Here is a 14,237-nt window from a genome sequence, read left to right on the forward strand (position 1 = left end):
ATCGTAGGAGCGGTCGAACACACCGGTCAGACGTGATGTCTTGTCCGAGAAGTTGGTCAAGGCGGAGGCGACGGGGTTGTTTTGCCAAGTCGACCTTGAGCGAGGCGGAGAATCGGCGTCTCGTCCGAGGCTGTACGAGCGGGGCCTCGAGCGAGACGGAGAATTGGTTCCTCGGCCAAGACCTTTCGCGCGAGGCCTCGAGCGAGACGGAAAACTGGTAGGCCGTCCGAGGCCTTCCGCGCGAGGCCTCTAGCGAGGCGGAGATTAGCTAAACCTCGGACATGTCTGGTGTTTAGCTAATAGTTGTCCCTGGGCTTTGATTTTGATGGGTTCTAAGCGATCTTTTCTATTGTTGCTTAGGGGACCCCTTTTCGTGGTACCCGACAACAGTCCATATGAATAGTGAGGGCACTGTAATACAAACTACAACCAGACTTTGGTCAGAGAGTCTTAAAACAGTTTCCCGGCGAAGTCGTTGATGTCGTCGTCCTTGAACGACGGCGACGCCATCTCCCTGAACTGCCTAAGGTCAGACGTGCTCCGGCCGAGCAGCAGCGCCACCTTGGTCTGGAACACCTCGCCGTTCTCCCTGCGCTCGACGTCAGCCTCGTCGAGGCACGCCTCGATGTCCTCCTGGATCTTGCGGTAGAACCCGGCGACGTTGCGGAACATGTCGAACAGCATGCCCAGCTGCCAGCCGTGCTCCACCGTGTTGGCCGCCGCCGCCAGCGCGCCGCAGAGGGCGGCGGCGCCGGAGGCCGCCTCTCCGGAGGAGGAGCCGATGAAGGCCGTGGCCAGCGCGGCCGTGCCCGCGAGCGCCGGGCCGGCGACGGCGAGGCCGCGGTTGAGCCGCAGCGCCAGCTTGGCGTTCCACACGTGCTCCCGCTCGTCCTTGGCCCTGAGCACCCGCGCGACGCCGCGCATCTCGTCCTCCAGATCCCGCGTCCAGCCGTTCCCCGACGTGGCGCCTCGCCGGGCGCCGACGTTGATGGTCGTGGCAGACTGAGCCGGCGACTTCCGTCTGGGCCACCACCGGGCGGGCTCGACGGTGCTGGGGAACTTGTCGAGCATGCCGGGGAACAGAGGCAGCGGGTACGCCGCGTCGAGGGCGAGCACCCTGTCCATAGCCTCCTGGACGTCGGCCTCGGCGGTCGCCGTAGCCGTAGCCGTCCGGTGGTAGTCGAGCGCGGCGCGGACGTCGCGCTCGAGCTGTCTCCAGAGGCGCGTGGCGTTGCGCTGCTCCTCGGCGAGCTGCGACGGCTGGATCCTGTTGACGGCTGCCATGGTGACCGCGGCCGTGGCCAGGAGCACCCCCGCGGAGGCCTTGAGCGCGGCCATGGCCGGCGCGGCCGGCGCCAGCGCGGCCATGACGGAGGCCGCCAGCGTCAGCGAGTTGGTGGAGTGGAGCAGCAGGTGGTTCCAGTTGTCCCGCTGCCTGCCGATGATGTCGTGCATGTCGGCGCGGTCCGCCGCCGCTTCGGCGATCGCGCGGAGCCTCTGCGCCGCGGTGCCGGTGCCGGCGCGGGCGCACTCCGGCGGCGTCGGCGGCGTACCAGCTGGCGCGCGGCCGTTCATGGCGTGGTCGTCGTCCCGGGCGACCTGCTGCAGGTCGTCGATGCTGACCAGCTGCCGGAGGTTAGCCTGCTGGGCCCGCGTGCGCAGCCGGAAGAGCCGGGAACCGCGGCGTGGGCGCGAGGCCGGGAGCAGCGCGGCGGCGATGACGACGACGCCTTGCGACTGGAGGAGAAGTGCCTCCGCGACGGCCATTTGTGTACGTATAGTGTCGAGTGTGCACGCTGTTGAATTCACGATTATTAGCTTTGATCTAACATACAGTCCCTGTTGAATTGAACAATTGAGCTGCTGTCTGTTCCTGGTTCTTGTAGGTTGAGGGGCGAGAGGTGTAGGCATAAATAGGCGTCGAAGAGAGACGCCATGTCGACGAGGGCTGGGTCTGCACTCTGTAGCAGAACAGAACGGGTGGTACTGCACTACTGCAGTCTGCCGTTTTGGACGGATCCAAGTCGAGGTCGACGATGAACGAAACAGTCAAGAGTCAAGACACCACTGAATCAGCTGATGTTGACGAGACCTCGCCACTGGTGACTGATCTGATGCCCAACCTCTCATAGCTACTGATAGCCTGTTCGCTTGGTCGTATTTTGCTTATAAGTCATGGTTTATCAGCCAATAAATAGTATTTTTTTCTCGCACTAAACCCGTCAACAGTACTTTTAGCCATGACTTATAAGCCAAATAAGCCCAAACGAACAGGGCGTAGTATTTCTTGAGCCTTGGGATCATAGTTGGCCATGCAGCCTGAGCCCGTCGACCTGGCCCAAGGCCCGTTTTTTTTGGCCCGGCCCAAGCACGGCTCGGCACGGAGGCTAGCGGGTCCGAGCTGACTCGGCCCGGAGCAGCAGGCCGTGCCTGGGCCTTACCCTAGGCACGTGGGCCGGCACGGCACGGCCTGCTACAGAGTAGCCGGCTCGTTAGCGGCCCGGCCTGCAGCCACGGCCCACGGCCCCAGCGCCCCCCGCGCCACGCCCCGCCCCCACATATAAGCGGCTCGCCCAGTCCGCAGTCGCCTCGCCTCCTCGCCCGCTCCGTAGTCCGCAGCCGTCTCGTCTCTTCGTCCGCTCCGCTCTCCACTCCCAACCCTAACCCTAATCCCCAGTTCCCCACTCGCTCGACGCTGCGCAGCCGAGCCCCGCTCGCTCAGTCGCCTCGTCGGAGGCCGACTCCGCAGTCCGCTCTCAACCCTAACCCTAATCCCCACTCGCTCGTCGGCTCGCCATGGCGCAATCTCAGCTCTCTGTCTCGTCCGCATCGGCCACATCCACGATCTGATGAATCTGAGCTCTTATCGGTGCGGGACCCACGAGATACCCCGCAAGGAAGGGAGAAGATCTAGTCTAACTAGGATTCTTCTTTTGTAATCTTAGTAGTAGTATTATTCTGTAATCCTACTAGGAACTCTCGTTGTAAACCGACTAGGATTCTGACCCCCTGACTATATAAGGGGGGCAGGGTTTCTAGAGACAGGACTTTGACAACACTACACAACACTTTACAATCAATCCAACACAAAGGCTAACGCCGACTGGACGTAGGGCTATTACTCGATCAAAGATTGAGGGTCTAAAACTATGATAAATCGACTGTCTCTTGCGTTAACTGTTAAGTTCCGCATACGCCGAAGCCCGAACATACTGCCCTAGGTACCCCCATGGCAGGCTATCGGTGGTGAAACATCGACAGCTAGCGCGTCAGGTAGGGTCTTTCGGCGACTTTGCATCCGAGAGCTCGACGGACCTCAACAACATGATCTTCTCGACGAGATCAACCTTCATCTTTGTTTCATGGATCTGCGAGGCAGGTGACAATGGCAAGCTCCAAAGCCGTCGCCTTGAAAATTCAGATCACCATGAAGACCATTCTATTTTGGTGACTACGACAGATCAACTTGCTAGAAGATTCGCGCAGCTCACGATGTCCGATCCAACTCAGATTTTGCAACTTTGCGCATCCGACTCAAACTCAGGTTCCGCATCCAAAATGGAGTCTTACCCGAGTTCTTCCGAGAAACCGAGTTCTTTTCCGATGGGGCTTAATAACGCGGCCTTGGCCTATCAAGAATACAACTCGAAGTACACTCAGAGTCTTTTCAAGAAGTCGGGTCCTTTTCCGTTTAGACTCCACAACATGGCAACGTCTTATCAAACACGGCCTGAAGGATTCCTCGATCCGGTGCTTAGAATGCCACTAAAAGGAGCCCAGGAAGGTCTCGTGTTAACTATAACATCTCAAGACTGCATCGTCCACTGACCAGGTTCCGTTCCTGAGGATAGCGGCACCCAACTAGTCGACAATACGACAATAACAATTCTATCATACCAAAAAGGAGACTCAATCTGCGACCTTGAAGCCTCTACTAAAGTTATCAACTACTCCGACAGTGTGGAAACCGACGCCGATAGCGGAGCAATTCATGCACGAGAAGTATTCATGGTTCGCCATCCTCGATCACCATTGGTCCCCCTAGAAGCGCCCGACGTTAGGTCATCGGATGAATCTGAGTCCAACATATCACCCTTTACCCAGGGGCACGATGGTGAGACCGAGAGTCAGAGGCAAGCCAGAGAGAGAAAGAACAAATTAAAACAAGGACGTCAACGCCGTGCTAGGCAGCACAAGGAAGCTTGGATTAGATATGAGTCAGATCTAGCCGAGTATAATAGAAGAAAATCAGAGTGAGAGGTCGAAGAAGGATGAGCGACGAATACACCCTACGATAAGATCCGAGAAGCACTAGAAGAACTCAGGGCGACTTCACATCCCAGTGAAAAACAAGAACAGCTCCAGGACTTTCTCCGATCAACAGTCCTAAGGACGCACGACGAAAGGACCCACTCAAGACTACCTGCCAGGTCAACATCTCATGAGTAGGAATATCAAAATCAAAGAAAGTCTGCTTTCGAGAGACTTGGACCAAGTGGAAGTCACAACAGAGAAAGTAGAAGAAACCATAGTCAAAACGACCGAGTCGAACAACCAAGAAAGATCAGAAGCAAAGCACCTACTCGAACAGCCATACGAAACTACTCTCACCAAGACAACAGTTGGCAAGAAGGGGGTGCGGAATCAGAATACACAGAAGCCAAAACGCACGATAGATTCCCCTATTTTGTAAATAGACTTGCTTCAATATGACTGCCTCACAAGTTCAAGCCGTCCAACCACTCTAAGTATGATGGCAAGACCAAACCAAGGTAGTGGCTTAGGATTTACTCGCAATCGATTGAATTGGCCGGAGGAGACGATGATATCAAGACCTTGTTCTTTCTCATGGCCCTAGAAACCATACCCCTTCAATGGTTTAACAAATTAAATCTAGGATCAATCAGAAATGGGGAGGACTTGCAAAGAGCTTTCTGTGAAAATTTTGCGGGTATCATTACACACCCAATCACCCATGTAGAGTTAAAATGACTCAAGCAGAAAGGAGGTGAAAGTCTCAGAAATTACTATCGACAATTTGGCGAACTACGAGCTCAAGTACATGACATCACCGAACGAGAAGTAATCAAAGCTTTCTCTCACAGAATCATGGCTAGGTGGCAATTTTAAGATTTCTACAAAGAAAACCCAAGAAACAATGAAGAATTCAGATGAACAGTAAAAAAGATGATTACTGTAGAGGAAAAGACACGAGAAAGGTTCCTGGATAGAAACAACCGAGACAACCCGGACATGCAAAATCATTGAAACAACAGACATCAGGAAAGAAAACGTGGACCAGACAACACCGTAGCGGTGACTGACAAATCAAGAAAGTTTTATAAGCCCAGAAGGTATGACAACATTGAAAACATGCGTTGCATCTTGCACCCTAAAGGAAATCACACCATCGGAGATTGCTACACCTTCAAAGATCGATACACAAGAAAAGATAGTAAGGGGAGCGTCAAAGAAGACAATCAGAAAAAAAGAAGACAACCTCGAAGACAAGGGATTCCAAAAATCCAAGGGGACAGTAGTAGTGATCTTCACCGAGGTTCCAGATTCTAGAAGCAAACATCAAGAAAAGCTAGCGCTGTAAACTATCATGGCAGCAGAATCGGCTACTCCAAGATATCTCAACTGGTCACAGTATCCAATCCAATTTTCAAGAGAAGACCAATGGACCAGCGTAGGAAACGCAGGCCATTACCCACTGGTTCTAGATCCAACTATTGCCGGTATGACTATCATAAAAGTACTAATCGACGGGGGAGCTAGACTCAACATCATTTTTTTAGAAACTCTAAGGAAGATGGGACTACAACTTGCCGGAATGATTACACCAACAAGCACGCCTTTTTATGGCATAGTACCCAGCAAGGCAGCAATGCCACTTGGACAAATCACTCTACCGGTTACTTTTGGAACTCCCTCGAACTACCGTACAAAGTTCATCAAGTTTGAAGTTGCAGACTTTGATTCATCATATCACGCAATCCTCGGGCGCCCAGTACTAGCAAAATTCATGGCAATACCGCATTATCCGTATCTGTTGCTTAAGATGCCAGGGCCTAACGGTGTCCTTTCTCTCCGGAGTGATTTGAAGCGCGCTTTTGACTGTGATGTTCAGGCAATCCAAATTGCAGCAAAAGCACAAGCCGTCATGGAAGAAAAGAAATAGCCACTGTAGCAGCAGAAATAAGCCCAGAAGAGCTAGAGATACCGAGTAAAAAATCCAGCATCCTCGCACCATCAAAAGAAGCCGACGTCAAGCAAATCGACCTAGGCACCGGTGATCCCTCCAAAGCGGCAACGATCAGCGCCCACCTTTCGGCAAAATAGGAACTCGCGCTCACCAACTTTCTTCAGGACAACAAAGATATCTTCGCTTGGAAGCCGACCGACATGCCAGGTGTCCCAAGAGAGTTGGCTGAGTATAGAATTGATATCAATGAAGGCAACAAGCCTGTGAAGCAACAACTACGATGATTCTCACCTAACAAGAAGGTAGCAATTAAAAAAGAAATCACAAAGCTAATGGTAGCCGGATTCATCAGAGAAATCCTCCATCTAGATTGGCTAGCAAACCCAGTTCTAGTACAGAAAAAGAATACGGACGAGTGGCGCATGTGTGTTGACTACACAGATCTCAACAAACACTGCCTGAAAGATCCGTTCAGGCTACCACGCATTGATCAGATAGTTGATTCAACAGCAGGATCTGCCCTATTATCCTTCCTTGATTGCTATTCAAGATATCACCAGATCGCATTAAAGGAACAAGACCAGAGCAAGACATCTTTCATCACTCCATTCGGTGCCTACTACTACAAAACCATGTCATTTGGACTCAAGAATGTTGTTGCAACTTACCAAAGAGCTATCCAAACGTGCCTTGGTGATCAGATCGGTGAAAACATAGAGGCATACGTGGATGACATAGTAGTAAAGACAAAGAACCCGGATACACTAATTGAAGACTTAAAGCAAACCTTTGAAAACCTAAAAAGATGGAGATGGAAATTGAACGCAAATAAGTGTGTATTCAGAGTTCCTTTGGGACAACTACTCGGATTCTTGGTCAGTCATCGTGGAATCGAAGCCAGCGCTAAGCAAATTCAAGCCATCTCAGAGATGGGCCCTCCTCAAAGTGTCAAAGATGTGCAGAAACTAACAGGCTGCATGGCGGCCCTCAATCGTTTCATATCAAAATTGGGCGAAAAAGGGTTACCTTTCTTTAAACTACTAAAGAAGACAGACAAGTTCGAGTGGACATAAGAAGTCAACGAAGCTTTCAAGAAGCTCAAGGCATACCTCACCTCCTCGCCCGTTCTCACACCTCCAAAGAAATACAAAGACATGATGATGTACATTGCGGCAACTTCTACTATGATCAGCACAGCGATTGTCGTAGAAAGAGAAGAAGAAGGGCGTGTATATAAAGTACAATGCCCCATATACTACATCAGTGAAGTACTATCAGAATAAAAAATCCGGTACCCGCATGTGCAAAAACTACTCTACGCCCTCCTGATCACTTCACGCAAACTTCGCGACTATTTTGAAAGCCACAAGATTACCGTGGTGATAGATTTCTCACTCGGAGACATCCTACACAACAGAGATGCAACAGGGTGCATATCTAAGTGGGTAGTTGAACTTGGTGCTCTCAATATCGATTTCACCCCATGGAAGGCAATTAAATCTCAAGCCCTGGCCTATTTTGTTACCGAGTGGACAAAAATTCAACAACCTATGTCAAATACCATCCTTGATCATTGGAAGATGTACTTTGATGGATCACTCAAGCTAGGTGGAGCCGGTGCAGGCGTTCTCCTTATTTCTCCAGACGAAAAACAACTCAAGTACGTCCTTCAGATATTATGACAAGCTACAAACAATAAAGCAGAATACGAAGCCCTCATCCATGGGATATGAGTGGCAATTACCCTCGGAATCAAGCGTTTACTCGTATACAGCGATTCGGCAGTAGTCATCAATCAAGTTAACAAAGATTGGGACTGCACCAGAGAAAACATGGGCACTTACTGTGCAGAAATACAAAAGCTCAAAAAACATTTTCAAGGATTAGAATTCTACATGTCCTACGCGATTCTAATATCGCGACATCCTCGCCAAGCTCGGATCAGACAGGGCAAAGGTCCCACCCGGTGTATTCATAGAGGAGTTATTAGCTCTCTCTATCAAACAACCCGGTGAGATAACCCCTGAAATCTCAGCTGAAGGCACCCGATTTTGGTAATCACCACCTCATGGACCCAAGTTTTTATTGATTATATCAAAGAGAATAAGTTGCCAGCAGATAAAGAGGAAGCTACCCGAGTTGTTCGCAGAAGTAAGAACTACGTCCTAGTAGGGGATAAGCTCTACAGAAGAGCCGCGTCATCAGGAGTACTCCTAAAATGTGTCTCATTTGAAGAGGGCAAAGAGATCCTAGACGAAATACACTCAGGTTGCTATGGAAATCATGCCGCCTCAAGAACACTGATCGGCAAGGCATTCCACACCTGGTTCTACTGGCCAACTGCTTTGAAAGACGCAGAAGAACTTGTCAAAAAATGCAAAGGTTGTCAAATGTTCATAAGACAAGCTCATGTGCCAGCACACAATCTCATCTGTATCCCACCCGCTTGGCCCTTTTCCTGCTAGGGGCTAGATCAAGTAGGACATCTCAAGAAAATAAAAGGCGGTTTCGAGTACATCTTTGTAGCAATTGACAAGTTCACCAAGTGGATTGAATACAAACCACTCGCAAAATATAGCGCAGCCAAAGTAGTCGAATTCATCCAAGACATTATGCACCGCTTCGGCATGCCCAATCGAATCATCATAGATTTGGGTTCTCCCTTCACAGCCATAGAATTCCAAAGTTGGGCATAGGACTATGGCTTCAGCATAGATTACGCATCAGTCACACATCCAGAGGCCAACGGACAGGTAGAAAGGGCTAATGGACTTATACTAGCTGGATTAAAACCAAGATTGTATGAAGAACTAGTAGACTATGGATCAAAATGGATTGAAGAATTACCCAAGGTCGTATGGGGGCTATGAACTCAAATAAGCAGAGCCACCGGATACTCACCTTTCTTTCTAGTTTATGGATCAGAAGCCGTACTACCTGCTAACTTGATCTAGATGTCACCAAGGATAGAACAATATGACGAAGGAGAAGCAGAACACACCCGAAGATTAGAACTCGACAGTATAGAAGAAGTTAGAGTAAACGCTACCCTTCAATCAGCAAGATACCTACAAGGATTAAGACACCACTAGAACAAGAATAGCCAGCCTTGATCACTACAAGTCGGAGACCTAGTACTAAGAAGAATACAAAAAACTAACGGACGCCATAAACTACTCAGTCCATGGGAAGGTCCTTTTATCATCACAAAAGTCACCGGACTAGGCACATACAAGTTGATAACTAAAGACGAAAAAGAAGTCAACAATACATGGCACATTAGCCAGCTAAGAAGATTCTACGCATGAAAACAACTCAAGGAAGAATATATATATATACAAGCCACAAGAGATCAATGTTCATGATCAATAAAGATGGTGTTCCTCGATAACATATGTACTATTATGACTTATCAATGTTTATGATCAATAAAGATGGTTCTTTCTCGATAACATATGTCTTATTATGGCTTTCCTCGAGTTGTTTCCAATGAGCATACCGACCGAGAGCAAAAGAGCTGAAAAGATGCTTGAGCCCATCAATGAGGGTAGCTAATAAGCTAACACCCGAACCAAAAAGCAAAATGGCTAAAATTACACCTGAGCATACCGACCGAGAGTAAAAGAGCTGAAAAGATGCTTGAGCCCGCCGATGAAGATAGCTAATAAGCTAACACCTGAACCAAAAAGCAAAATGGCTGAAAATACGCCTGAGCATACCGGCCAAGAGCAAAAGAGCTGAAAAGATGCTTGAGCCCGCCGATGAGGGTAGCTAATAAGCTAACACTTGAACCAAAAAGCAAAATGGCTAAAAATACGCCTGAGCATACCGGCCGAGAGCAAAAGAGCTAAAAAGATGCTTGAGCCCACCGATGAGGGTAGCTAATAAGCTAACACCCGAACCAAAAAGCAAAATGGCTGAAAATACGCCTGAGCATACCAGCAGCAAAAGAGCTAAAAAGATGCTTGAGCCCGCCAATGAGGGTAGCTAATAAGCTAACACTTGAACCAAAAAGCAAAATGGTTGAAAATACGCCTGAGCATACCGGCCGAGAGCAAAAGAGTTGAAAAAAATGCTTGAGCCCGCCGATGAGGGTAGCTAATAAGCTAACACCCAAACCAAAAAGCAAAATGGATGAAAATATGCCTGAGCATACTGGCCGAGAGCAAAAGAGCTGAAAAGATGCTTGAGCCCACCGATGAGGGTAGCTAATAAGCTAACACCCAAACCAAAAAGCAAAACGACTGAAACTAAGCCTGATCATAAATCAGAGCAATTTCAAGACAAGACCCTCCAGCTCCTTGTTCCAAATAGCAAGAGGCTCGGGGGCTACACTCAGAAGATCCCAAGAAGCGCTACACGGTTTCGCTCAGGAAAGCACTCAGACAACGCTTGTACCTACTCGGCAGGACTTGAAGGAACAAGACGAGGCTTCCAGAACTCAACCATGAAGTGCTCGGGGGCTTGTCGATCCTAGGATGTTTTTGCAACCAGGGAAAGGACCAGATGCTGACCACATCCCAAGTTAAGCCAAAAAGAAGAAGCTGAAGATACTTGAGATCGCCGGTCCTAAGTCTTTTCAGTACTAACAAGAACATAAAGTTTGTCAAGACAACGATATATACCGAGTTGTTTACACGACACAAATGAAAGCTAGAAAAGCACTCGACGGATCAAGAAAGTTTGTCAAGACAACGATCTACCTAAACCGAGTTGTTTACATGACGAAGAAATACAGGCAAAGAAGACATCAACAAAAAATAAAGAATCTTCATTCAATCTTCATTCAAAAAGAAGTTTAGTGTTATTATAGAAGCTGGAGTACAAAGGTCAATTACATCAAGCATTGTCATCAGGAGAAGAAATATCAATATTAAGATTATCAACAATCCTCCTGGCTAAATCTTCGACCTTAGGCTCCACCTTCTCAACAACATCCAAATATTCTTGACTCTCGGCTTCATCAGCAACCTTGGACAAAGGAAACTCCAGAGAAAGAACCTAGACCTGGGCAAGAACATTTCTGGTACACAGTTGGGCGCACCTCTTCACGAACTCCTAAAAATGAGTCGGCACTTGGGGAATAAACTGAGCCCAAGATTGACCATCATCCGCTGAAGTTCGAAGAAGACCGGCTACTGACCGAAAGGATTTCCACAAAGCATTCCAGTTCTCAGTAGCCGTCGCCAACTTGCCAGTCAAGACTTTGATAGTTTTTTGGGCCTGCACAAGATCCCTGTCAGCTCCACGCCAAATCAACTTAGCAAGCATGAGTTCTTCTTCAGCTCAAGTAATTACCTCCTCAGCCCTATTGTGGTTAGTACGAACAAGTGTCTTCATCTCCTTGATACCCTCCGAGAGCTTCTACTTTTTAGCTCGGAGAGCTAGACCAGGCAACAAAAAACAAGTCAGCAGAAAGGCAAATTTGAATACAAAAGGAAATGAAAAAGAACTCGCAATACCAGTGCACTCTTTCTTCATGGCCTCCACATTTTTCAAGGCCTCCTAGGCAGCTGCATCCCTCTGCTTTTTTGCCTCAACCACCTAGGCATGAAGAGCCTTCTCCTCCTTCTGATGCATCTGACGCTCAGTCTCCAACTCAGCACGATAGAGGTCAAGCTCTGCCTTTAGGGTACTCACCTCAGAAGACAACTTTTTCTTGGTTTCAGACAAGAAAAAGAAGCCAATATGATCATAAGAAAAAGACTGAGCAAAAAGAGAGAGAGAAAAACAAGACATAAGGAAAGAAGAAAGATGAACATCCAAAGAAAGAACTTTAGAAAAACTTACCTAGAGCTTTTCCCCAAAAGAAGTCGCAAAGGTCGCTAAGTTTCCCTAGGCAGTGGTCAGCTCTGACAACCGATGAGTAGCATCAAATTGATGCAACACATCATCATCCAAACGCGGCGCACCGGTACCAAGAGAGGTAGAAGGAGAAGCCGACGTAGGCAAAGAAGGCAAAACCAGGGTCATATCCTAGGAAGCCTCGGCTACCTCCTCAGATGGATCCACCCCCACGGCCATGGTCACCCCCGGAGTTAGCAGATCCAAAGCAGCAAGATCACCAGGGGGCCCTGTCTCCCTCACAACCACCTCACCAACCGTACTTTCTGAGTCCTTTGACTCAGTACATGGGGGCACACCAGAGGACTGACAAGAGGGCAGCTGAGGAGTAAGAGAAGGCGAGGGTTTGCAAGATGATAAGAAAACTCAACGATAAGAATATGAGTTAGGAAAAATAAAACAGAAGCAAAGAAGCATAACAAGGAATCACTCACTCAGCTACCCTCTTCTTTAGAAAACCAATAGAGGACCTAAGAGGGGGAACTATAGCAGCAAAAACATCACCGCCACCCTATGACAGGAGCGGTGTGGCTGGTACTGGAGCCCCAGAAGAACTTGAACCCAATGACCGCTTACTACAAGAGAACAAGACCAAAGTCAAAACAAAAAGAGGGGTTCAACAACAGGAAAATGAGAAAACAACTCACTAACGAGTAACAAGGGCGGCATCATCATCCTCTTCTTCCTCACTCTCGACCAAGGTCACCATGGCACCAGCTGAAAAAGGACAAAAGTACTCGGCCAAAGATAAAAACAAACAACAAAAGGATAGAGCGTATTAATATACTCACCTAAGAACATGCTAGCTACAACTGGAGTACCTGGACGAGTACTCGACTGGTGAGACTTCTTGGCAGTAGATAGAGCAGAAGAAGAACTATCCGCTCGCCCCCCCTCTTTTCGACAGTACGAGGACCTCGAGGAACTAGATGAGGAACATACTCTACATATACATCAAGGTTTGCAGAAGAAACGCTAGGAAATATTGTGGTGGTTTGAAACTTACTGGTCAAGGATGCCCCAGGAAGACTATCCCCAGCCTCCACATTTGCAGGGCAATCATCAAGGGGAATCGGATCAGTGAAATTTCACCCCAATTCCTATAAAAGAGTAAAACAATAAGACAAGGAAGACTAAGCAAAAAGTGGAGACAACAAAAGAAATATAAAAAGTACCCGCATAAGAAAAAACAACTCACAATAGGAGGCGGGTTGTTAGCACTATACTCAAGGACAGCAAGCGGGACGACGCTTACTCCTTTTAGCATCTTCTAAAGATGCTCGAGCACCTCCTCATCAGTCAACTCAAGGGCAGGGACCATACGAGAAGGGTCCTCCGCCCTAGAGTACTCAAACCCAAAATTCTCCCGCTCCTTCAAAGGCTGAACACGGCGGCAAAGAAAACTAGAGATGATACCGAAGCCGGTCAAGCCCTGCTGCTTCAGAGTACATATCCTCTCAAGAAACGGCTTGATCGCTTGGCTCTCATCCATCGTCAGGGGGTTCTTTTCCCATCGGTCATTAACCAAGGGACCAGATCCAGAATGAACGGAAAGAGGAGGAATCAAATTGGCGGCATAAAACCAGTCGGCACGCCAATCCCTCACAGAATCAACTAGGTCATAGTCAAAGAATTTGCTCTTAAGACCCTAGCGAAACTGAATCCCGCAGCCACCAAGAACATTGGTGTAATCGTGGCGGGGTTGTGGCTTCAGACAAAAGAAGTAACGAAAGAGAGAAAGAGAAGGGGGAATTCAAAGGAAAGTTTCACAAAGATGAACGAAAACAGAAAGATGAAGGACAACATTGGGAGCAAGATGGTTCAGGCTAATCCCAAAATAGTTGAGAAATTGGTGAAGAAAAGCAGAAGCAGAAAGGCAGAGTCCAGCATGGATAAAGGAGACGAAAAGAATAATCTCACTAGGACCTGGAGTAGGGACCCGATGCTTGCCTGGAGCTCTCCAATCAGCAATGTCCTTGCTCTAAATCAGACCATCGCTAACAAGCTCGTGAAGCTGATCTTCATTCGTTGTCGGAGCCAGCCAAATCTTCTGAGCAGCCCTCATGGCCATAAACTCTTGATTCTCAATCACGGAAAGTGATGCCTCCTCGTCTACAAAGGCTGCTTGGGACTTGCTCGCTAATTTCTTCCTACCCATATACTAACGGGAGCAATAAAGAACTAG

General features: G+C 48.5%; 1 protein-coding gene across 1 annotated transcript; it reads right to left on the bottom strand.

Moving 5' to 3' along the window:
• Positions 1–342: 342 nt before the first annotated feature.
• LOC136471478 (probable F-box protein At4g22030) lies at positions 343–1,864 on the bottom strand. The gene has a single exon (XM_066469209.1). It carries the CDS (start codon positions 1,765–1,767, stop codon positions 451–453), a length of 1,317 nt encoding a protein of 438 aa, XP_066325306.1. The 5' UTR covers positions 1,768–1,864; the 3' UTR covers positions 343–450.
• Positions 1,865–14,237: the final 12,373 nt, after the last annotated feature.

Source organism: Miscanthus floridulus, chromosome 8, assembly GCF_019320115.1.
Source record: "Miscanthus floridulus cultivar M001 chromosome 8, ASM1932011v1, whole genome shotgun sequence".
Taxonomy (NCBI): Eukaryota; Viridiplantae; Streptophyta; class Magnoliopsida; order Poales; family Poaceae; genus Miscanthus; species Miscanthus floridulus.

Excerpts from the sequence above, each read along its gene's own strand:
- LOC136471478 (XM_066469209.1), bottom strand. The coding sequence starts at position 1,767 with ATGGCCGTCGCGGAGGCACTTCTCCTCCAGTCGCAAGGCGTCGTCGTC.